Source organism: Argiope bruennichi, chromosome 9 (genome assembly GCF_947563725.1).
Source record: "Argiope bruennichi chromosome 9, qqArgBrue1.1, whole genome shotgun sequence".
Taxonomy (NCBI): domain Eukaryota; kingdom Metazoa; phylum Arthropoda; class Arachnida; order Araneae; family Araneidae; genus Argiope; species Argiope bruennichi.
This window is the reverse complement of record NC_079159.1, coordinates 85,210,029-85,234,773: the sequence shown is the minus strand read 5'-3', so window position 1 is coordinate 85,234,773 and position 24,745 is coordinate 85,210,029. Positions and strand designations below refer to the sequence as shown.

Genomic DNA, 24,745 nt, shown 5'->3' with positions numbered 1-24,745 from the left:
GGAGAATCCGGTATATTACGGACATTCGCGCCAAGTTGTAACTTTTTGTTGGCCATGCGTCGCCAAATGTGACAACCTACTTTATCATTTCCTAATAACTCTAGAATCGAAAAATGGATGCCTCAAAAGCCATAAATGTCCAATTTTCTGCCCGTGCATTTTGAGGCTTGAAGAACCCCATCCAAAATCAAAACAGTTTCATGTTCTCGCATGATAATTATAAAACAAAACAAAAACAAAAAAATACGATAGCCGATAGAATTAATCTAGATATCAAAGCTTCGCAAATATTTACTTAAAATCTTATAAGCAGTTTTGCCGTTTTTTTTATAATCTATCCAATAATAATGATATAGAGTTTGTGACCGGAGTTATTTATTAAGACAACGAGTTACAAAATACTCCTAATGGCAAAACAGTGTCTCAGGTCTCTCTGAAAGTAACTCTAATGTAAGGCGGAAGAAGGGAAATGTAACAGCCAATATGATAATGATGGCAGTCAAAACTCCCAAAACAGCCATTTATTTAGCAAAAAGCGATATCTCGAGTGTCTCTGAAAATGATCAATAACACCAAGATGAAAGTCGCCTTTGCTTCTAAGGCAAATAAGCAGACAATAAAAATCCATTCATAAAGTCAGAAGCAATGTTTTAGATTCTCATAGAAAGGCATCAAATCAACGCACAATTATTTAGTAAGCCTTGTAGTAAGAAGCAATTTATAAGAGCAAAATGGAATCAATCTCAAGATTTTTTTTCTTTTTTATGCAGATATACCTAAGAGGAATAAATGAAAATTGATTAAAAATATGATAGGTGATATTTGTCTAAGGTTCAAAAAATAGATACGATATTTGCCGACGGTTCTGCATTACTTTTTAAGTTTTCGTATGCGAAATGTTCAAAGAGAAAATATTTTACTATAAAAAAAAATTCAGACTCGAGATTTTGATTAATTTCCATATTTCAAACCTTCTTTATGTTCATAAAAACAAATACATTTATAGAATTATATCTTAAGTCTGCCTGTGAATTCAATTACTTAAAAACGCTTTAAATTAATGAAATTTGAATTTTGATATGTGTTCTTTATGTCGAATTTGTAAATTTGTTCATTAATTAGGAAATTTGTATGTGAATTCGATGCTGTAATGTAACGAAGTTTGTCTGTGAAAGAAAATGAATAACTACAAATCGTAAAATCTATAAATAGAAAATTAAGTGCATACATTAAGCATATTCATTAAGTATTAAGTGCATACATTAAGCATATTCATTAAGTATTAAGTGCATACATTAAGCATATTCATTAAGTATTAAGTGCATGCATTAAGCATATTCATTAAGTATTAAGTGCATGCATTAAGCATATTCATTAAGTATTAAGTGCATGCATTAAGCTTATTCATTAAGTATTAAGTGCATACATTAAGCATATTCATTAAGTATTAAGTGCATACATTAAGCATATTCATTAAATATTAGGTGCATACATTAAGCATATTCATTAAGTATTAAGTGCATGCATTAAGCATATTCATTAAGTATTAAGTGCATATATAAAGCATATACATTAAGCTTTAAGTATATGTATAAGATTCATATGAAATATTTTCTCAAATCTGTCTCCGGAGTTACCATCTATTTGTCTATAAATTCACATGGATATAAATGCATAAGTAAATGCATCGATTTAGATAAATGAAATTTGGTATATAATCGTGTAATGAAATTATAGTTCTGTATAAAATATTGATTTCCATCTGTTAATAAAAGGGAGGTAAAATATGCATATTGGATTTCACTCTCTTTTTGTACAAAACACTCATGTGTGGGACTCTGAAAATAAAAACTGAGTACTTGTACCAATCACTACTTTGGAACAGTTCCACGATTCTTATATGGGGGAGGGAATAATGTTGATAGTTGAGAGCATTCAAGTAGATTTCATAGCGATTCCTCTAACTGGCTGTTAAGGTTAAACTAAAATTTATCTAAAAAATGAAACCAACGAGAAATTGACATAAAACCATCGGAAAATGTCTTAAGAAGTTCTTTGCTAATAAGGGCATTATTCTCCTATTCTTGCACAAAACTGTAGGCCATGGACAAAGCTGTGAACGCCACTAGTGCTCAGTTTATGTTTCAAGCAGGAGAGTTGTGTGCTTAGTAATGTAGGAAATAAAAGCAATACTTGTGCATCAACTGCATTCTATTGATGAATAATATAATAGAACTGATCAATATGGTGAATTTAGGCTTCTACTGAATCTAGTGTTTCGTTTTTGGCGATGAATCACTGACATGGTGTTAAAACACGAGTACCAAAATATCAAATATATATTTCGTATTTTTTTTCAGACCGATTATACTAAAATCTGATATATAACTACAATTTTATGCAAAAGTTCGCATTTCAAATTCAATTATTTAAATCATTACATCTTTGAGTAATCACGCTTATGACACTATGTGAACAGGGCCGCGGTGGGCTGGTGGTAAGGTTTTGGCTCGTGAGCCGTTAGGTTTCAGGTTCGAGACCCGATTCCACCGAAGAACCGTCGTGTAAGGGGGTCTGTTGCACGCTAAATACGTCAGGACAAACGTCCTCCCGCTGGTGTGGTGTGGAGAAGCGGGTGCCAGCTCAGGTGTCGTCCTCGTCATATGACCGCGGTTCAAAATTACGAGGCCCGTCCCAAAATAGCCGAAGTGTTGCTTTAAACGGGATGTTAATATAACTAAACCTAAACCTTAAAGGTCGATGCTCTGTAAAAGGTTTGACTTATTTGATTCAAAATTAAATAAGAGCTTGCACTTTAGATTTAAAAATTGTATACTGAATTTCATTTATCCAAATGTTCCGTTTTCGAGTAATCACGTTCAAATGCATATGAAAGTATAGATAGACAAACGATCAAAATGTAATAAAAATTTACATTTAAATCGTAAATCTATGAACCAAATGTTATTCAACTTGCTCTTCTCATTTTGTAATCATCATGTTAACTTATATTCGGGCAAATTAATTAAAATCTACTAATCTGATGTCAAAACCACATACCAAATTTTACTCGTCTGTCTCAAGGTATTTTTAAACTGCCGATTTAAAAACAGATAAAAATATATTTCTAAATATATGTTTTTCCTATTTAGGGAAATCCAAAACGCTTAGAATCATCGAAATCAGGGGTTCAAATATTTTGATGACTTCTCATTGTATAATATACAGTTTATATACTTTGCATACTTTACACTAAAATATTAATGTGGTGTGGAGAGGGGGAGGGGGTGCCAGCTCAGGTGTCGTCCTCGTCATCTGACCGCGGTTCAAAATTACGAAGTCCGTCCCTAAATAGCCCTAGTGTTGCTTTACAAAGGGGAGGTTAATATAACTAAACTAAACAAGACACTATGTGAACATACAGGTCTATAGCGATCAAACTTTCGACAGATTTAGTTCAAAAATTGATGATAATCTACGCTTTAGATGCCATTAGTCAAAATTCATTTAGCTAACTTGTTCCTTTTTTGAATTATCTTTTATACATACGTAAAAGTATATCACGTGATGGATTTGGCTCTAAATTTGATGAGGATTTACATTATCGATACTAAACCTGTGTGCTTTACTTCATATATCTAGTTCTTTATATTTCTTAGTTATCATGTTCATGTGACTAAGGGCTTCGTTCATGTGTTCGGACTTCTTTTTAATAGATTTTGTTCAATATTTGACAGCAATGAACAAATTTGGTGTGAAGACAATATGCCAAAATTCATTCACTCAGCTCACAGCAGTTTTGAGATACATTCACATATTGACAGACATAAATCCAAAAATGAGTTTTCGGACTCAAGGGGGTCTGGGAAATGGAGATAACCAAAATATAGTGATCCAAATTTTTAGCGATTACAAAATGCGCGGTGACCTAGTTGTAAGTCTCGGCTTCGGAGTCGGAGGTTTCCAAGTTTAAGACCCGATTTTACTAAAAATACGTCGTGTATGCAGCCCTGATACACGTCAAATCTGACTTTGTGAACTAAATGTTCTGCCGTTGGTGTGATACGGAAGTTTCGAGAAGGGGATACCAGCTCAGGTGTCGTCCTTATCATCTGACCTGGGGTTCAAAAATATAAAGTCCGTTTGAAAGCTTGGAAGGTTTCGAATTACTCCCAAATGGGGTCGTTAATATAGCTGAACTAACGATTACTTTCTCTTCATGTATTTCATATACGAGATAGTAAAAATACGATAGCGGTATTAATTATGAGTTTGTCAATAGTTCTGTACTTGTCAAGAATAAAGTAAGAACACATTAAAACCTTTATTACATAGGATATAAAGTATTTACTTGTTACACCAGAGCACCGTTTTCGGATATTCTGAAAAAGATGAATGAATGCAAGATCATTAAATAACAGCAGAATAACAATGTAATGTTTATCTATCAAAATTATTGTATCGTTTATTTATCAAGATAATATACTAACTTTTATTTAAATAAGCCCTAATACAGATGTGATCTTTACGTATTTAACCAAGTGAAGCATCATACTATTGCAAATTCGCCCTGTGGCATATCGTTTAACTTATATATTTGTCTTGTAATCGGAATCGAAAACAATGTTTGATTTTATTCGGTTTCGACATTTATGTCTTTCGAAACCATAAAAAAAAGAACACGTGTATAAAGATTTTTGTTTACTAATGACGATTCAAGGTGGTGCTCGTTTTAATGTTTTCAATGTTTGGCGAGTAAATGGTGAATTTGGCATCACTAAAGTATTGGAGTCGCTTTGGTAATGGTGGGATTTTATTTATAATTTCGTTAATATTGATAAAAGCAGATATTGATTTGTACATGAGGTCGATTACTCGCAGAACTATTTGTTTAAAAATAAATAAATATTTTTGGTGACAACGAAGTGTTTCAGGTTTATCTGCAAACATTTGTAATTTAAATTGATGAATTTTTCGATTGACGCAGATAGTGAATATTTAAAATATTTTCGAGTGGACATTTTCCTAATCGATATGATGCATGCTTGTTCATAATTATTGACAGAATAAGCAGCAATGGTGAATTTATTTTTGTGTATATGTACCTATACAAATTTCCAATGTATTTGTAATGATAATTTTATGGTTTTAATTTCTGAAGCAATATTATTAGCATTATTCACTCAAGTATTTTATGAAATGAAAGAAAACGCAAGTAAAACAATTATAATCAATTGCAAATTAAATGAAAAATGTATAGTTAAGCAAGTACTTAATACGAAATAATATAGTAAAATTTAGATGAAATTTTAAATTTAAGTAATATTAAAAATTTTATCAACAGAAAGAATATTATTATTGCTCAAAAATTATTTTTCACTATTTTAAAACTAAGAATGACAGTATATCAATGATACCAATTTTATTTTTGTACAATTTTTCTTTTTTTTAATGCATTTAAATAGATATATATTTCTGTGAGGGGTGTGAATGTGCCCCCCTGTAAAAAGGGGTTGTGCAAGCGAATGTGTGTGAGTTTCATGTGCTAGAAGTCAGACTTCTGCCCTCGGGTGCTCAGGGTTCTTTACCCTCAGAAGCTACTGCAACCCCTTTCCGTGGCAACGTGGACATGACATAATCATCATCAAATATATATATGCAATTATAATATATGTGCTGCATGGTTTATGTCCGCGATTAAGATAATATACCAAAATAGATGACGCCTTCTTTACTATTTCTTAATTATAGAATACAAGAGAAAATTCTAATTAGATATTGTTTGTGAGCAAATTAGATAATAGATGTGTGTCATAGGCGAATCACGCGTTTACCAATATGTTTAATATATTTTTCAACAATACTTTTAGTCCATTCACTGCCATATCACTCTCACTCGCGTGACTTCAAAAGTCCGCCGTCAATGTAGAATTTGACGCGAGTAGAACACAGGCGCCTCAATCTCAGGAGACACCCGAGCACAAGTCGAATGTGATTGGTTTGTCAGATCAGTGAATTGAAAACCGCCAAATTCGTTTCCCGCCAATTTTACAGTAACCAATTTTTATCTGCGAAGCGGTAAGCATTGTTTCGTATTGCAAGGATAAGGAATAAGCATAGAATTCAAATGTGCGTTACGCGGCGTTGAAATTTATAAATAAACACAGTTATTTTAAACGCATTTTATAAAAAAACAATTCATAATATTTTCTTTGCAAATATAGAAATAAGAGCTTCTCCCTGTGAAGTTATTGCCTTAAGTTCCGAACACATATGTTAAAATGGATCCAGTGAGAGTTTTGTAGATCTGTGCATTTCATTTCTATTGAAAGACAACATTTATAAACCTATATAATAACAGTTCATAATATTTTCTTTCCAAATATAGAAATGAAAGCACACTTAGAAACATGTAGCAGAACCTGATTTCTTATATATCAGCTTTATTATAAAACAGATGTGAGTGTAAAATTTTAATCAACTGAATTACAAAACAAAATACTACGGTAATACTAAGGTATCTATTCCCAAATTAATTTCGCCAAAGTACGCATCTAATTGCCAAAAGGAAAGATAAATAGCCAACAGAAGATTTTACATGACGTATAGTTTGAAGTCATGTGATCTGACAAACCAATCACATTCGACTTGTGCTCGGGTGTCTCCTGAGATTGAGGCGCCTGTGAGTAGAACAAACCTATGTATAGTTTTATCTCCTTGTTTTAACACGGTGTTCAGCATTTGAATCACCCGTGATTCATACGTACTATCATAATGGATATTTTCTTCTCTACTACAATTAAGAGAGCGCAAACAAGTAAGCGTTTTATTAAATAGTGGTCCTTATCACAGGCATCAATCATGGGAGCAAAAGTGTTAATTGTTTCTAAACTGCTTTCATGCAGATGTGCATATTAATGATTTAAAAAAATATTTCTGTGTTCGTGCGGGCATCTTGTCATTGTTGTTTACACAAAAATAAATTTTAAATAAAATAAAGATAGAAAAATGAAGTCCAAAATATTATCATGCTTCAATGTCTCGGCATCGGGGAGGTTTGAATCTCGGTTCTTTTTCCTTCTCCATTTGTACTTCATATCTGAGGTGAATAGCATATAAGCCAGTTAACAGCTCTGCTACCCGTGGAATTGTTTTGGTATCATGGTTATGTTACTGGACTGCAAACCACAAGGTCCCAGGTTCTATCCTCGCTCATCTCATACCGTTAAATTGGTGATCTGGGATGATGAATCTACAACCTTCGTACAGCTGTTGTGGCGCCATCTACCCGCAACCAAAGTCGTCAGATTCACTTGACGCAGCAACACAAAAAGGCCGCAGCAACCCAAAGCTGTCAGATTCACTTGGCGCATCAGCAACCACAAACGCTCGCCATAACGCTTGGCGCTACTCAACTGGGTACAAGCCCATTAGAATCAACAGCCATATCGTTCGTCTCACCTCCGACTCACTGGAGGGAGAGTCTGTGGTGAATAGCATATAAGCCAGTTAATAGCTCTGCTACCCGAACAATTGTTTTGGTATCATGGTTATGTTACTGGACTGCAAACCACAAGGTCCCAGGTTCTATCCTCGCTCATCACATACCGCTAAATATCTTTTCATTGTGTTACTTTTTAAATTATTAATTAAATTGCCCAAACATGCAACACAATTTTCTTTATATGAAGCTTAAACGCTTCTTACAATATGGTACAAGCCAGCTTGTGAATATACATCGATTATATTTTACAGTTTAAACATAATAAACCATCATTTCTCAAACTCGAAGTTTTTATCTTGGAATATAAATTCCAAATATTAGCTAAAATGTAATTATAGTGTTCTTAACATACGAAGAGAAATAAGACTTTTCATGGTCATCTGAATTTCAGAAGCAAAACAAATAAATAAAAATGTATAATATTTAAATACATATTCCCTATAATATTAAAAAAATTTTAATTCTTAATTCTACCGTATCTTAAATTTCTCTAATGACCTTTTCAAAAATACATATTATTTGGAATTAAAAACCAGTTCTTAATTTATTCTACGGCAAGTTACCAAAATTAAGCAATTGGATTATTAAGAACTTAATGCGAAATTCAAAGAAAAACCGGAAAGGAGGCCGGCGAAATCATCACTGTTTTACCACGCGAAGGCATTTTCTTGAGGGAAGATTTTCCTCCATCATCCCAAAGATCTGCCGGCAATCACCACTAAAGCAAGCCATTCAAAAAATGGCCCCATTATGCAAAATGATGCAGAGAAACATAGCCGGGGCTTTGTTTGCGCACCGCATCTTTGCAGCGAGAATAAACTATCTGCCGTATTGACTAACACAAGTCAATGCGGAAGATTCTCCTGCACAGTAATTTGCAACCACTTTCCAATTCCGCGCATTTTTTAAACTTTCGCTTTTATTAAATATAAGTGAAATAATTTTGTAATCTTCAAAAAATTCATTTTCAGAATTGTGTAAAATTGGTATGCTTGTTTTAGTTTCATTTATTTATGTAATCTTGAAACTACATGAGAGTTATTGTCTGCCAAAGGATTCTAAAATACTCCAGGCTTTGGCGCATGCGTTAGGATAGGTTTAATTCGTCAAAATAGGTGTGAGAGGGAAGATGAAATGTTTACATTTAACAATAAAGTAAACTCGGATTGCTCGCGGAAATACAATAAATAAATGTTTAATTAAGATAAAATAATATGGTCAGAAGCGACATGACGCTCTCATACACGTGAGGAAAAAAATTGAACGAAAAAGTATTTAACAGGGCGGCAATCAGTCAAAGAATGAGGAAGAATTTCAGGAAGGCGCTCATCCTTCCGGGTCTCATCCGTTCGTGAGTTAGAATCGTCAAAAAGTGGTAGCCTTAACATACTGAAACAAACAGTATTTTCGGAAGTGGCACGTAATTCTGTGCCATGTCATTTGACAAGAGCAACACTTTAAATGGCATTCCAACGTAAAACTTCCATTCCATAGTACAGCGGACAGACCAAATTGCCCAAACCATGAGCATAGCGGATCTTCCGGGAATAGGGTCAATTTCGTGAAATTGAGACCGTCCGGTCATTAAGTTGAGACCACTTATCCTCCACGTTACTTTCACAACACTAATTTTTACTTGCTCATATATGATTTGTATAGAAAATATGGTAACCATCAAAAAATTCAAACTCGAGATTTTGACGAATCTCCACTTTCAGATCTCCCTGAGTTGCAAAAAACATATTTTTCACATTTTGTCCGTCTGTCCTTGGACACAATACCTCAAAAAATACTTTGGGTGGGAAGAATGAAATTTGGAATATGAACGTAAGAACAAATTTGTAGATTTTTTATCAAATGCTATCTGACTGTTCGAATACAATTGAACTTGGAAACTACAATATGTAAGAACAAAGTGGATAAAATTTAGTTTACAGGTTTATTATTTAAAACATCGATTCGTATCAAATTAGTCAAAATGTTGAACATCTACATATCCATGCACTTTGACATACATTTAAACTCAATACCTCTTAAACGCAGTAACTTATATCAATGAAATTCTATGTTATCTTGTGAATACAACTGTAGCTCCTATCAAATTTTGGTTTCAATTGGTTGAGAAAAAATGCATCTGATACGATATACTCAATAAAATTGCTGGATTCACTTCAAAGATATGTATTTCGTAACTACTGTTCGTCCATGCCGTGCAAGACTTTCGCGGCCACAATTTTAAGAGGAAGGAAAACGGATAAGATCTCTTCTTGGAGAAAGTTTCGGGGAGATACCTCCCGAAAGTTTGAATTATACAGGATTTTATGTTGCAAAACCATTATACCAAAACATACATTTCAGATTTAAAGCATGTTTCCTTTGTGGATTATTTTCATTTCATCAGTAGTTGAAAGAAACTTTTTTAAGAAAACGCTACAAAAATATTTCATATTACAATAGTATTCAGTTAACAGTTATAATTCAGTTATGGTTATTAGTTAACTCCAGTTACGAACATGAATTAATGTCGGTGCGTAATTGTTCATTTTAAATCGTTTCAAACTACAATGGATATCCTTTGGAATGTCTACTTTACAATCAGCTTAGCGAAGAGATGTTATGAGTCATAGATAGCGCGTTTCCAACACTTTTAATCGTACCTGAATCACTGGATTATCTTGAACTTACTAAATTATACCTCTGAACGTTGTGAATGGCTCCATTTAATTCAAATTTATCTCATTCGTCTTATGGTATGTCTACCAGGTTGATCATTATAAAAACGTCTTCTGACTTTCCCCCTTTTTCAGCTCTTTAAAGAATGCTGTCTCTCTTGCAAACTCAGTTTAGCTAATGAAACCTTTTTTATCAACCATTAAATTTCTATAAAAATTAAATTCAATTTTTTTACCAACTAATAAAATGAATTGGTCTCTTTTTGCTGTGCCTTGTAAATAGATATTTCTTCTACATGAAGACATTCAGTAGATTCGATGCAGAATAACTCGCTTTGGGCTCGGAACTACAAAAATGGTAGAATTCGAAGCGATGAAAAGTTATTTGATATCTTAATAATATTTGCTTCATCGATTATCAGTCTTAACAATTCTTAATATTATAAATAAGACAAAATATTTTGAAATTTTCCAATATGATGTTTTTTTTTTTTCTTTCTTGATAGATGATACTAAACTCTGTAGGTGTATTGTCATCACAATCGATGAACTATAAAACCATTGATTTCGTATAAATCCTTATAAATGACACAATTACTTTGATATTATTTATGAAAAAACTACAAAATTCGTTGAAATGAGGGACAATCGGTACCACGTCTATTTTTAAGACATACATCAATCGGAATGTGAACTATGGTTGGATGATGAGGTGAGACTTAACTGATATTCCTTTCTTCAAACTTTCATACCACCCAAGTTAGAAGACCTTCGTCCTCTAAATATTTAAGTTACATGAAACAATTTTACAGATCGGTTTCTCTTTGGAGTTTCTTCTGGACCATGTAAATCTCTGAATCCAAACCCAAGTATTTGCTATTAGGTCATAAGGGAATTTATAATATTTCGTATTTTAATCTGATTTCCCCAATATGCTAATCATAATGAAGATGAAATTAGGTATTTTTATACATATGATAAATTCTTTTCTTTTATCAATATTATTTTAAAACACCATGAATGAGGAATTTTAAAAGAAAATTAATAAGAATGTTTCTAGAATGATCAGCTATATCCATGAGATAAGGACTCATGATAAATACAAAATGTTACTATTGGGCAAGCTATCTAGCTATTTTTGAAGACTTTCTTCCGGACACTTGTAATTACCTAAGTTAGAATTCTGACTTATCTCACATAGATTGCTAGAATCTCGTTTGGAAACCTTGATGATTCTAATGCAATTTGATCTAACAAATGTAATGAAATAATGAATCAAGAATTCGTGATATCATGAGTCGATATAGTTTGTAATGAACAAATTGACGACATCGTAACAATCAGTCTTGATAAAATTTATGATAAATTTTATACTAAATCAGTGACTCATGATAAAGATAAATATGTCACCACCTGTTGAGTCATTTTCGAATAACTTCTAATTTAGCTCCAATATATAATGGCAAAATGTTTTTCTAGAAGATTATTTGGCGAAACAAGCTCATAATTGGAGTTTAATCGGGAGTAAAACCAGAAAACATCTAGCCATGAAAATAGTGGTCTATTAGTTAAAAAAATTAAATAATTATTTTCAAATTTAATTTACGTCATTCTGTAAGCTCCCTAGTTTTTGAATATTACTCGTCCAAAGCATAGCAGAAGTTAGAATTATCTTCTACAATTAAGTTACTTAATTCATATGTCTTCTTCTATACAATAATTAATAAAATAGGCCACTTGTGGATTGGATATGTTTAGCACAGGGGACAATAAAAACGAACTTTACACAAATGTGTAGCTCTTTTATTTATGTTATATATAAAAGACAGAAAAATAATCTCTTCCACTGACAAAGATATTGTTGAAAACTTTTGTCCTCTTGAGTTTACAAATGGACCAAGCTATTAAAAAAATATTGCTTCATTATACTAATAGATATGGATTAACGTGTCTGCGCCATCATCTATCTTCGATTCAAAAGCCCCTTTTTATTTAACTGAGTCAAACTCCGACTTAATTGTATGGGTATCAAATAGAGCACTTCTTGCAGACTCTCGCAAACCAGCTATTAGGTGTTGAAACACAGAAGAATATGGCCGCATCAAATTATCTTCTTGCCTAATAAAGGTTTCCAGAAGCAAAAATCCGATGCCTTAGAACAACACCCGTTAATACTCCGTCGCGATTTTAACATATTTAATTTTCAGGGTGAGGGGGTGGATGGGAATCAAGGGAAGGTGGGTGGAATCTCAATGTGAGAACCGCCGGAATTTTCGTCGACGTCCTGAGATGAAAAGGTGACGCTGTTTATCACGCTTTTCTGGGAAAAATTTAATTAGCCAATAATTGAAGACCCTTCGTATCCGATATCCAAGCAATTACGGGCGACGTCGGATAATGAGGGGCCCAGAAAGAAAATGAACCTCCCCAGCTAATCGACCGACCTACCCACCCAAAAGGCAGGAGGCAAATTCGGATGCCAAAATCTATATTAGACGCGCATTCCGTCGAGGTTGAAAAAAAAACATCCATCCATTTTTTCGCTTTTGTTTAGGTGAGGGTGATGAAGTGTATGAAGTGGATGTTTAACAACCATTGCTTACTACAACATTGCCTATTATGATGAGGTGAGTTGAGGGCTTGCATCATGACGGCCCACCCCTTCTCCCTTCTAACCACTCGATTTACTCATTCCAGGTTTTTTTTTTTGTTTGTTTGATTATTAATCTGGCTTCTTTTTTGTTTTAAGGGAAGGAAGGGAGTTTAATTTGGGATCGCTTGCGCTTTCTGTTGGGGTTGTTCATGTCCTTTTTTTTTCTCTCTCTTTTTGAATGAGAAAGTGCTAAAATAGTTGTTTATTGATTGGTGTATTAAATGCTATTATGTTTCGTATGTTTGAGCTTCGAGGGTGGTGATGAAATTCGAGAATGGATGAAGTGGAAGGCCGGATTGACTGGTGATTCAGTGTGACGCATACATTGAAAGGTTGAAAAATTCAGAATTGCATGCTATTATATTTCGTATTAATTGCTATTATGTTTTAGTGTATTAAATGTTATTATGTTTCGTATGTCTGACTTCGAGGGTTGAAACATTGAAATGTTGTAAAGTTCAGAATTTTTCGGTGACATAAAATCGGGGAATGAAAATTCGATAAGAATAGAGTGCCAATTTAATATTTTGTGAACAAACTGGATAATTAAACAACATATTTAACATATGAACTTCTAGAGAATATGCTTAACCCTTATCGTGGCAAGATTGCTTTTTTGAAGAAAAGCAAAAAAAAAAAAAAAAAAAAAAAAATGTATATAGGTAGCTTTTTTACGCTATAAAAAACATCAAAAAATAAATAAAAAAATCTAGAATGTCATGTGTTTAATAAAGCTAAGTTAAAAATTATTTTATAGTGGTATTATATTTTTATAAAGTTGTATGTATGGTATACTATACAAAATGAACATAAGGGTTAATATGATTGTATAAGTGATTGTTACAGTAAAAATTGAAATTTAATTCAGAATAAAATGATTTAAATTTCTAGTTTAATAGAATTTGAAAATTTTGAGTGGGGTTTCTATAAAATAGTTTCATTTTCTAACCCTTTCGCATTTAATGACATGCCTGACTGTGATGTCAGAACTGAACTAGCTTCCGATTGCCAAACTTTTGATATTTAAATTTGTAATTAAGTCAAATGATCAATTGATATCAATCAATTAAATTTTAAAAGTCCTTGGGTATGCATAAATATATATTTGTTTCTATTGAATTCTTGGATAAATTGAAATAATAAGATGTAAATACATTATAAATAGTATATATAGGGAATCTATTTAGTTTAAATAAATACATTGGTAAAGGTTATTAGAAGACCCAACAATTTTGGACTATTTGGATATTTTGATCTTTAATCGCTAATCTGTTTTTGAAATATATAAGATGAGCCAATAGAATTTTCCTTAGCATGCATTTTTCTGTAATTAACATTGCTAGCAAAAATTTTCGTCATGTGGATAAATCAGATTGTAGAAACAGACGTGATATATCAAATAAAGGTGACAAAAATCTTGTATGGTAAACTTTTTTCCCGATTGGAAAGTAAGAAATTAGTTTGAACGTTGTTGCAATGAAAAAAAATAATCTAATTGATCTTTACTCTTTTAAGTTCAACATTTTTCTTTGACTTATTGTTAAGTCTCGATGATATAATCTCAATTTTAAAAAATGCTAACAAATTGGAACTTTTAGTTCAAAACAATATAACAAAAAAGAATGTTTTAAAATCGTTCATAATCTTTTAATTTTTTATTATAAAGTGAATCTATTACTGAAATTCCTAATTTTTACTTATGAAGCTTTTTTTAAAGGTAAGAGCATATTTGGCAGCTAACATCAGTTCTTTAATTTACTGCTCTGTTAAGCATCGAATATCTTCGCTCGGCAGGGTTTTATTTATTTATTTTGTTTATTTATTTTTTGTAAAATCGCTATTTTTGGAGAAATTATTTAGATATGAAACTCATACTGATTACATATGAATTTTTTCAATCTCGCCTACGTGTGAACTATCATTTAAAGAAAAACGTGAATACGCTTAGTTTAACATGTTATTTGAAACCTTATCTGCACATTAACTGAAACCTTATCTGCATATTAACTGAAACCTTATCTATCAATTTTCATTTCATAATTTATTTATTTTTACTTATATTTTTGAACTTGTACTCAGTTTTACCATGATGAAATCGGATCTGAGACGGCGCTTTATGACATTGTTGGCACGAAAGCAAATAGAAAAACGCTCTAATAGTTAGTTACACTAAATGTTTTTTTTAGAAAAGTCACATTTTTTCTGAAAAGATACCTATATAGATAAACTTATAAAGCAAGACCTTATCTAAGAAGAAAATTTGATTCAAATCGTTAGAGTCGTTTCCGAGATACACAAAATAAATTTATATATCATACACAAGAACTACTCGTTATAAAATTTGACTTATTGAAATCGCAACTATTTGAAATGGGATCCCACGATATATTTCCCTTGGAATCCGGCCATGTCTATCTTCCACTTGATTTATTTTGGTTTGTTTTCTCTTGAACTACAGAGACTAATTATATGTTGATTTTGGCGGTTTTCTAAAAGAAGTTAAATATAAATCGTTTATTTGAATTCGTTCATTTAATTTCCTATAACTTTTGCAAATACTTCGATAAAATGTTTATTTAGTTAAAAGAGCAACAGACTTCTGAGCCAGTAGATTAATTATTGAGGCGTACTTTTTAACAATTTCTAATTTGTAATAATCTTGTTATATTTTGGTATCTTTATTCAATATTTTGCGAGCTGCTTTCAATGTTTGTTCAAGGAAAATTTATCAATAACCAAAGGCAAGATCATTTATATGAAAGCGTTATAAAAGGACATTTATTTCGCAATGAGATTCTTTGTTTAAATTTTAGAATTTCCGTGTTAGTATTTATTTTGACCCTACATATAAAATTCTGTAAACACATTTTTTATGTTTTGGAATCATGATTTAAGTATATCAATTCTTATTCGTTACAGTGCATTACAATTGTTTACTATTTTTATTAACAGAAAAATATTTTTATTTCTATCTCTAGTAAGCAAATCACCCGATGCCATACTTTGTAAGTTATATTGAAGCTATTTCCTTATCAGATTACTAAAATATTTCTTCAAGTTCTCTTCTGTTAACACGATTTGATATTGATAACAAAAATAATATCTTATCCATTTATATCACAGCAAAAATTGCATCATTATGAAAAGAAAAGAACCTTTTGAGATTATAAAAAAAAATCTAAAGAGCGAAATTAAGACAACATATTTTAAACAATTTCATTTGAATAGTTAAAGCAATGTATTTGACTCCGCAAGTATTTGAATGAATTGTTTTAATTATTGAGTAATATTCAGGATTATAACTTATAACTCCGTGCTCTATTTTCTAAAAGTCAAAACTGTTTTAGAACTAGCGGGGGTGCTCTCCAAAACGTTTTTGCATGCTCTTTAATAAATATGTCATGCCAGAGAACGTCTTAAATTGCAATAGTTACAAAAAATTAACTTTTGGCGTGCAGGTAGCATTTTTATTCAATCTAATTTGTCATCCTTGGCGAGTTATTTGGCGATTAATATCTGTCATGTTTTAATAGTATCCGAAAATTGAATTCGTGTTTTAGACACGTTTTTCTAAATCGATTGAAACAAAAATTGAACACAAAACTGCACTTATAGTCACAAATTCTCATATTAAATTTGGTATATTTAAGTCATTGGGTTTTTGAATTGTGTTTACTTATTAGTGAAAATACAGACCGACAGACAGTCAACCCGTCTTCGGATTTGGCTCAAAATTTGTCAGGTGTATAAACTAGAAATGTTAAAAACGTGTACCAAATTTTGCTTATTTCTCTTCATGTTGTGTTAACTTGTGTTCGAACAGACGGACTTCCTTTGAACAAAATTTACTCAACATTTGACAGAAATCTGCAAATTTAATATAAAGACCGTGCACCAAATTTCAACTGTATAGTTTAAATCATTAAGTTATCTTTGTCATAGACAGACAGACAGACGTACATTTGCTTAATGTGTTATCTAACTCAGGGAAGTGTAAAACGTAGAGATTTGTAAAAATTTCGTGTTCGGACTTTTTGACGTTTGCTTTACTTTCTCTATACTGCGAACCCCAGGGGGGCGCCTCGAAATGAGGATGAGATGCTTCCAGTATGGTGCTTGGATCTCGCCACCCTGGTGGGTACATAAATAGGTGGGGGATCTGGCCCCTCCCATCGATGACGATGTACTTCCTTCGGGAAGGGTTGTACTGTGGCCGGTGATGGCCCTTAAGACTCAACCACAGTTCCCGCCAACGTTGCAGTTGCGGCGGTCCGAACATTCAGTATTCTTTATCCATGTGTCTTGGGACGAGTCGGAGAAACAGTGATATGACTTTCTCTATACTACGTATACGGGAAAGTAAAAAGCAATATTCTTCATAGAGCTCAAAGATTATTTCAAAAATGAGGATATTTTTCGGATGAAATAGTTAACCAAGAGCTCTAAATCAAAACATGACTGGTACATTCCTGGAAGGTAATTACAATTATCTGTTTCTCTCCGAAAATCACCTCGGAACTACCGCGCTTTTTCTAGAGAAGACAGCAACTGCTTTCTATGCAACATTATATTGAGAAATAAAAGTTATGCGAAAGGAAAGAAGACTCTTCTGTACAATTTGGAATTCCTGACTTAACACCAAACAAGGAATTTTTTAAATATACAAATTGATATAGCAAAGATTACTATCAGCCAGTTTTATTATTTTAGAATACTTCTACTAAACTTTCTCTTTATGTTTATACAGCTGAAATTTCCTGCAAATTTTATCTTTCTTTTTGTTCCAATTATTTTTGATATTCGTCTAATCGGCTCTAATATAAAGGGTAAAATGTGTTCTTAATTGCAATAAATACGCAGAGAAATTAGCAAAAAAACTCTAGAAAAAGTGGGCACATACCTTCGACGGCCATGAATTTCTCGGAGAATATGGATTGGAAGGAGGGGGCGTCGGCGGACACTTCACAGCGGTACATACCTTCGGCCGACCTGCTCGTGTTCTTCAAGAACACCGTGCCGTTGGAAGAACGACTCATCTGGAATAATAACACAAACTCCATCATAGATCAAGTAAAACATCCGAGTAACATTTTTTAAAATTTTCATAATTAAAATGTTTGATCATTCACACATTTGGTTTTACCAGAGTTTTGAATATATAACTGGTTAAGACAATATACGGTGTATATTTACTCGTTGATGAAGATAGGTTGGATTTTATACCGAAGTTTGATAAATTAAAAGAGAAACCGTTGCTGCCGATAAGTTCTACATCCTTTTTTGTTTGATCGTTAATATAAATTAAATAATTAAAATATAGTTAATAATTAAAATATAGTTGGATTTAACCCTTAACTGGGGAGGTGCGGTCTGTGAGACCGCATTTCATTTACACTCAAATTGAATTTTCTAACGAATATATTACTATGAAAAACTGCCAATATATTTTGAAAGATATTTTTCTTGTTCTATAGATATGTTTTAGAAATTTTTCAAAATATATTATCATTGAAAAAAGTAAATGCGTTGGAACATACATTTTCTTCTCAAATGACATGTTACAATAAATAATATCCTTGAAAAAACATATTAATTTTTACTTTTTAAATCATATTTATTTTTACAGTATATGAAGGTGTATAGAAGGGAATATAATGTAAAATTCAACAATTATATGAAAAATTTAAAAAATTGACAATGGATAAAATTGGCTCTTTTTTTTTATCTGCTTGTGTGACTTTCATAGCACGGTTTTCTAGGGCATTTTAAACATACAGGTAAAGAGCTAGTACAAAAATCAACCTATAAATTCTGTATATATATCTCTTGGTATATTAATATATTTTATACATTTTTCAAAATACATTATCACTAGAAAATTTATTATGTTTGAACATACATATCAGAATCAGCTGAATGCGAAATTTCATCGCAAAACTCTTCTGTACAATTATCCTTATCACTAGAATCACTTTATGCTTCATTTAAAAGTGTCTGGAGCACTGCTTCATAATAGGATCTGTAAATTGGATGTTATTTCGAGGTGCGGTCATAGAGACCGCACTAAAAGAAATAACAGAATTATTTTAAAAAGTATCCGTTGCAATCGGTTGAAAAAGTGCACGTGTATTGAAGGTCACAAAACCGGAAGCTACAGAGTCAATCCATTCAATTGAGCTAAAAATAGAATAGGGGTGACCGAAAATCCATCGCTAGCGGTCTCACAGACCGCACGTCCCCAGTTAAGGGTTAATGATAAATGGCAGTAACAAAAAGTTTTAAAAGATAAAAGCATGTCAGTTTAAATGATAGCAAATTTTGTCAGTTAACAAATTGTGTATAAAATGAGTATTCTTAGCTTATTTTAAGACAATTTGTGTCTGTGTGCATATGGGTGTATGCATGCGTTTATCGGCAATCTATAGGACAGACCATTTGATATAAAGCTATCCTATTAGGCAAACAAAATAATAAGCTATTGAATACTAAGTGATTGTTTCGAAATTTTAATTATTTTAAAATAATGCGATAATTTGACTCTTTTGCTCCATAACTTTCGAAAATTTTCGTTTTAATATTCAAAAATATTTTTTAAGATAAGTAAAAAATATATTAAAACTATATTTTTCACTTTTTGAAAAATATATTCAAAATATATTTTAAGTGATAATAATTTTTTGTTGAGATTTCACTATTTTTAAAACAATTTTCTTTGTAATAGTTTCAGCAAAAAATTTTATTATTACAATGAAAACAATCTATTCTCATTATTTCATGAAAATATTTAATCGCCTTCTTTTCTTTCATCATATAAATCTAAAAAAATATCTATGAATTAACTCAGTTTTCTGTTTATCCTTTAGATAGTTGACATAGGAAATAAAAAAAATAGTTACAATATACCGAGACGACAATAAGACGTTAAACATAAAAATCGTGTTTTATTGGCACTATGACAGCATTAACTTGACTCGATAAAGGAAGGACATTTACGCAATCATATATCTTTAAAAAATTTTGCTTAGGGGTTCAAAAGCAATTTAATTAAAATTAAACAAAATCAATGTCTGAGATGAAGTTGGATACTAATCGCCAACTGGTATTAAAAAAATGATAAAAACAATTGTTTTAGAAAATGAATAATTTTTGATTAGGGATGCTCATACATTCATTCAAAAGCTTTCGAAGACGCATCTATAAAGTTCAAGCGATAAAAATCGCCACACACACACGCACGCACGCACACACACACACACGCACTGCATTGATTTGTTAATTTGTATTTAATTTGAAATAGATTAAATACATAAATGTTCATCATTCCCGTAAAGCCAATTTGACTAGAATTGTTTTGCCTTGTATCTGTTCCGTTTATAGTTAATATGAATGGAATGAAATTCATAAAACATAGTATCAATGAAAGTATAAATGTACTATTAATTTATGTTCTGTCTTCCGTAATAATATCCTTAATATGACTTTCATTATGCTGTAAATTATCTAGTTAATAATCAAAAGTTTTTTTCAAGGCCTTCCGATGTTGAAGGAAATTACGTGATTAAATAGTTGATGAAATAAGAAATACAGCTTGATGTTCATTTCAACAGTTGAAAGTACTGTTAAAAATTATCCAAAGAATATTTGTAATTTTTTTTTAAATTAAATAAATGAGCTTCAAATAAATTCGTATTGTTAAAAAGCCAAAACTTAAAAAGAAAAATTTTAAATGATGTAAAAGACACTTTCCTGCTTCAATATATTTAGGACTTTTAGTCGTAAAACGTCGACATTTTTTTTTTATCAAAATTAAATCTCTAATACTGGGTGGGCAAAATGTCATTAAAAACTTGTAAAATTAAGCAAAATATTAAACGGTGTGCAGATTTAGCATTGGTAAATCACGGGATTTAAGAAGAAATTAGAAAGAAAAAAAATTAATTCAAAAAGCAGCCAATAGGTGGCGCTGGTATGAAGGACTTAGTTGGAAATAAGCAAATGAGACAGGCAGTTATAAATACTTACTCTGTTTATCCAGAATAATTTCTCCGTTGCTTGCTATGTAAGTAAACAAGGATGCTATGTGGAAAACATAAAGCTTTGCTGTTGAATCTGTTTTACTTGAACCAGGAATCAGCGACTGTTGCATTGCGTAAATTCTGTCTTCAGAAAATGTGAAGAATGGGAAAGAACTTTTAACAGTTGCAGGCTTCATAAAGCCTGTTAAGCGATTTGAGGAAACTGGATCGCTGGAAGATCGTGTAAGGTCCGGACGACCAAGTGTAATGCAGACACGTTCGGAGGCGTTGCAGCCGAAATGGAAACATTAGCTTCCGAAACCGCGGCAGGGCTAGCAGTGCACGATAAGCTGGCAGACGCTTGGGATTACCACCATCCTCGATACACAATATTCTACATGGAGTTCTTAATCAGTATCCATACAAATTACAGTCTTGCATGAACTTTTAGCATCGGATACTGTAGAAAGACAAGAATTTATGAAGTGGGTTCTCTCCAAAATTGACCCCCCCTGGGTCTTTAATATCGCGTGGACAGATAAACCTCATGTTTCGCTCCATGGCAACATTAGTACACATAACTTTCGCAACTGGGCGATGTCAAATCCATGAGTGTATGCTGAGAAACCACTGCATTCCTTCAAAGTCGGAGTGTGGTGTGGGTTCACTGGTTCCTTTATCATAGGACACTTCTTCTTTAAAACACAGTGTCCGGTAAATATATGGAAACCGGTGACAGTAAATGCTCAGCGTTATTTAACGCTTCTGAGCGAAAACGTTGTTCCATGTTTGCGTGAAAAAGATGCGCTTTCTGCTGTTACGTTTATGCAAGATGGAGCAACAAGTTAAGCTGCTATTCCAGTCAAGGAATTCCTGATACAGAAGTTCGGGGAAGAGAGAATCACTAGTACACGTTGCAAGTTTTCATGGCCTTCTCGGTCACCAGATATGACACCAGCAGACGTTTGGCTATGGAAAAGTTTAAAATACCAGGTGTATTGATCACGTCCATCCAATCAGTCGGAATTGAAAGATTCAATCCGCCATTGGAGATGCCATGTATACAGCCGGACATGCAGCACTCTGAAGTTGCTGGATTTGTGACACGTCTGCAATGGGTAATCACGTATGGTGGTGGACATGTTGAACACATATTGCAATAATAAAGGATTTGATAACGCTATTTGCGTGTCTATTCTTTCACATAGTAAGAAACGCCACCTATCGGCTGTTTTTTGAATCAATTCTTTTTTCTAACCTAAAAAAAAGTCCGGTGACTTATCGATGTTAAATCTGCAAACAGTTTTTTTTTTATTTTGCTTAATTTTACGGGTTTTGTGAATTTTTAAAATTTTTACGGACTTTTTGCCCACCCGGTACATATTTTTGTTCTTATTCTTGCCCTCAAGAAAGTCGTTTTAAGCATCAAATTGTGACAGACTTTAGAATGACATTATTTTTATAACCTTATACTTTTTCTCTTTATTAGAAAGTTCATGTTCACAAAGTCAAATGGTATCACAATGTCATTAAAATGCAATAGTTTGATCGTCAATTTCTAATTGTATTTCATCCTTAAAAGTATAATTTTGATATATAAACTTGGAAATTTCATAAATATTTCTTTCGAACATTTTGGCAATGGCAGAAAATCGCACCATTAAATAATATATTAAAAAATGTTAAAAAAAATGCTTTAATTTTATTACAATAATGAAAATATTGTTGAAACTTCTAAAAATATCTTTGTTAAAAATGTAAAACAATAACAATTTTCAAAATTCATGAACAAAATTCACGATAATTAAATTGATATCATTAAAAAAAGATCATTTGAACTTTAAAATGATGCGAAAATAATTTTTTGTAACACTATTTTCTGAAATTATCGCGGAAATATTGCAAAATATCCTTTAATTTTTAATTAAAATTCTGATTGATTTTTTAAAAAAAAGTTACTCCAAGATATACAGTTTTATCTCTTAAAATATATGTATGACAATTTAATAGTCTAGATAGAACAGTTTAAATACGATAGCGCCAACAATTATAAAAACAATACTTTTATTATGTGTGGAGATTCTTCTTAATTATTATGTATAAAATATTGTGGATAAAAAAATTAATAAAAGATGACTCATCATTTCGATTAAAGTTGTATCAAGAAAAAAAAAAGTAATTTTATTAGTAAAATAGAAGTCGCAAAGAGAAATTATTTTATTGCAATAAAAAAGCAAGAAAAATTTAATTAATGGTTTTCTTAAGTAAAGAAATGATTAAAAATTAATTTCACATCGATTTGTTAATTTTTAAAAATATAGAGATTTTTTTAAAAAAATATTTATTTTCGACTGTAATCACCTTCAACATCAGATAGGAAATTATGATTCTACAAACTACAGTTTTACAATCAAAGGATATATTTTTTTTCAAAGCTGCGTATTTGTAATAGAAACATCTTTTTTAAAATTGGCACAAAATTCCATCTTCTGTTATAATATTAATGTTAACATATTTTAATAAACACATAAACAATTCTAATAGGTTGTTTTCTGTATTCCAAGAAATGTGTTGTTTGCTATTACGAAATAGGAATTAAAGAACAGAAAGTCGTCTTTTTTTGTGTAAATTTTAAATAATGTGATTTGAAGGTGAAGGAAAAAACACTTTCAATTTTTCAGAAAGGGAGTAAAAAAAAGGCAAATCTAGTATTCACCGAGAATAATTATATTAATAATTGAATTTCTGTAGCAAACTTCGAAATGTGAATAGAATTAAAAAAAAAAAGTCAACAGTAGTAATTATGAAGAAACAAAATATTCATCGGGGAAATTCTACGCTATGAACGAATCTAAAAGCAAATTAATATTTATTTTAGTTTAAATTATCGGAAGTAACTTTCATTTTTTAAGTTTCGAATTTTTAAATAAAGTATTAAATTTCACATTGGTTAAATATTTTCCAACATTCGATCCAAAGTAAATATTAGGCATTCTAATTCTTTAAATAATTAATAGCTTTAAAATAATATTTTTATTAGTATATTAAAAGTAGAAACCAATTTCTTAATCGAAAACCTAGATGTCAAAACAAATGTATTTGTAAAGAATCAGGCGCTGACAACAAATTAGGGTTTTAACCACATTTATAATTATTTTAACTCTTCATGAATATTTAAGAAACTTTTTTTTCTCACAATATTGATTGATGTTTAATTCTTTTATAACATTGTTTGTTGTAGTTATTTTTTTTTTGTTTTGATTTACATATTTTTGACGAAAAAACTTTCTACTTTTCAGAATTACAATAATTTCACAATTTTATTGTTTTAGCTATATATTTTAGCTATTTTTAAAATTTTAGTATTAGATATATTCCAAAATTCCTCATCAGAAATATTATAAAATTTTTTTATACATTTTTTTTATATAGATAATTTGACATGGAGTCCAAATTTGATTATCTCAATCAAAATAATCCAATTTCTTTACCATATAACAAAAGGATGTTCCAAAATTGGAGCAAGTTTTGAATTTGATACCATTCGTGTAACAAAGTGTTGGCAACCTATTAATAAACCATTTGACAGTTGATAGCTTAGGGTCAGTAAAAAGGGAGCGTCATACGATAGAACAATGTATTAAATAAAATAAAATGTATAATTAAATAAAAAGCACAGTTTTTAAAAATTCTTTTATTTTTATTGAATAGTAAAAAAATCATGACTAGGGTTATGTGTGAAATAACACAAGGCAAATGGCCACCGCGGTTTTGCTGTCACATGCGCATTCTTTTGTTGAAATTTCCATGACATTTTGCATAAACGTGGCTGGATTTCGTTCATGCAGTGTTCAATTTCTTTCAATGCATGCGTGCTTTTGGGCTTGTTGGTTTAGATCCT

General features: G+C 31.5%; 1 protein-coding gene across 1 annotated transcript in view; it reads right to left on the bottom strand.

Annotated features, from left to right (window-relative positions):
- LOC129984996 (uncharacterized) overlaps nt 1-24,745 on the bottom strand; it is a 295,501-nt gene that overhangs the window by 7,267 nt on the left and 263,489 nt on the right. The window contains exon 3 of the mRNA XM_056094929.1: nt 17,730-17,865. Within this exon, the coding sequence (XP_055950904.1) occupies nt 17,730-17,865 (136 nt within the window). The remainder of the gene's footprint in view (nt 1-17,729; nt 17,866-24,745) is intronic.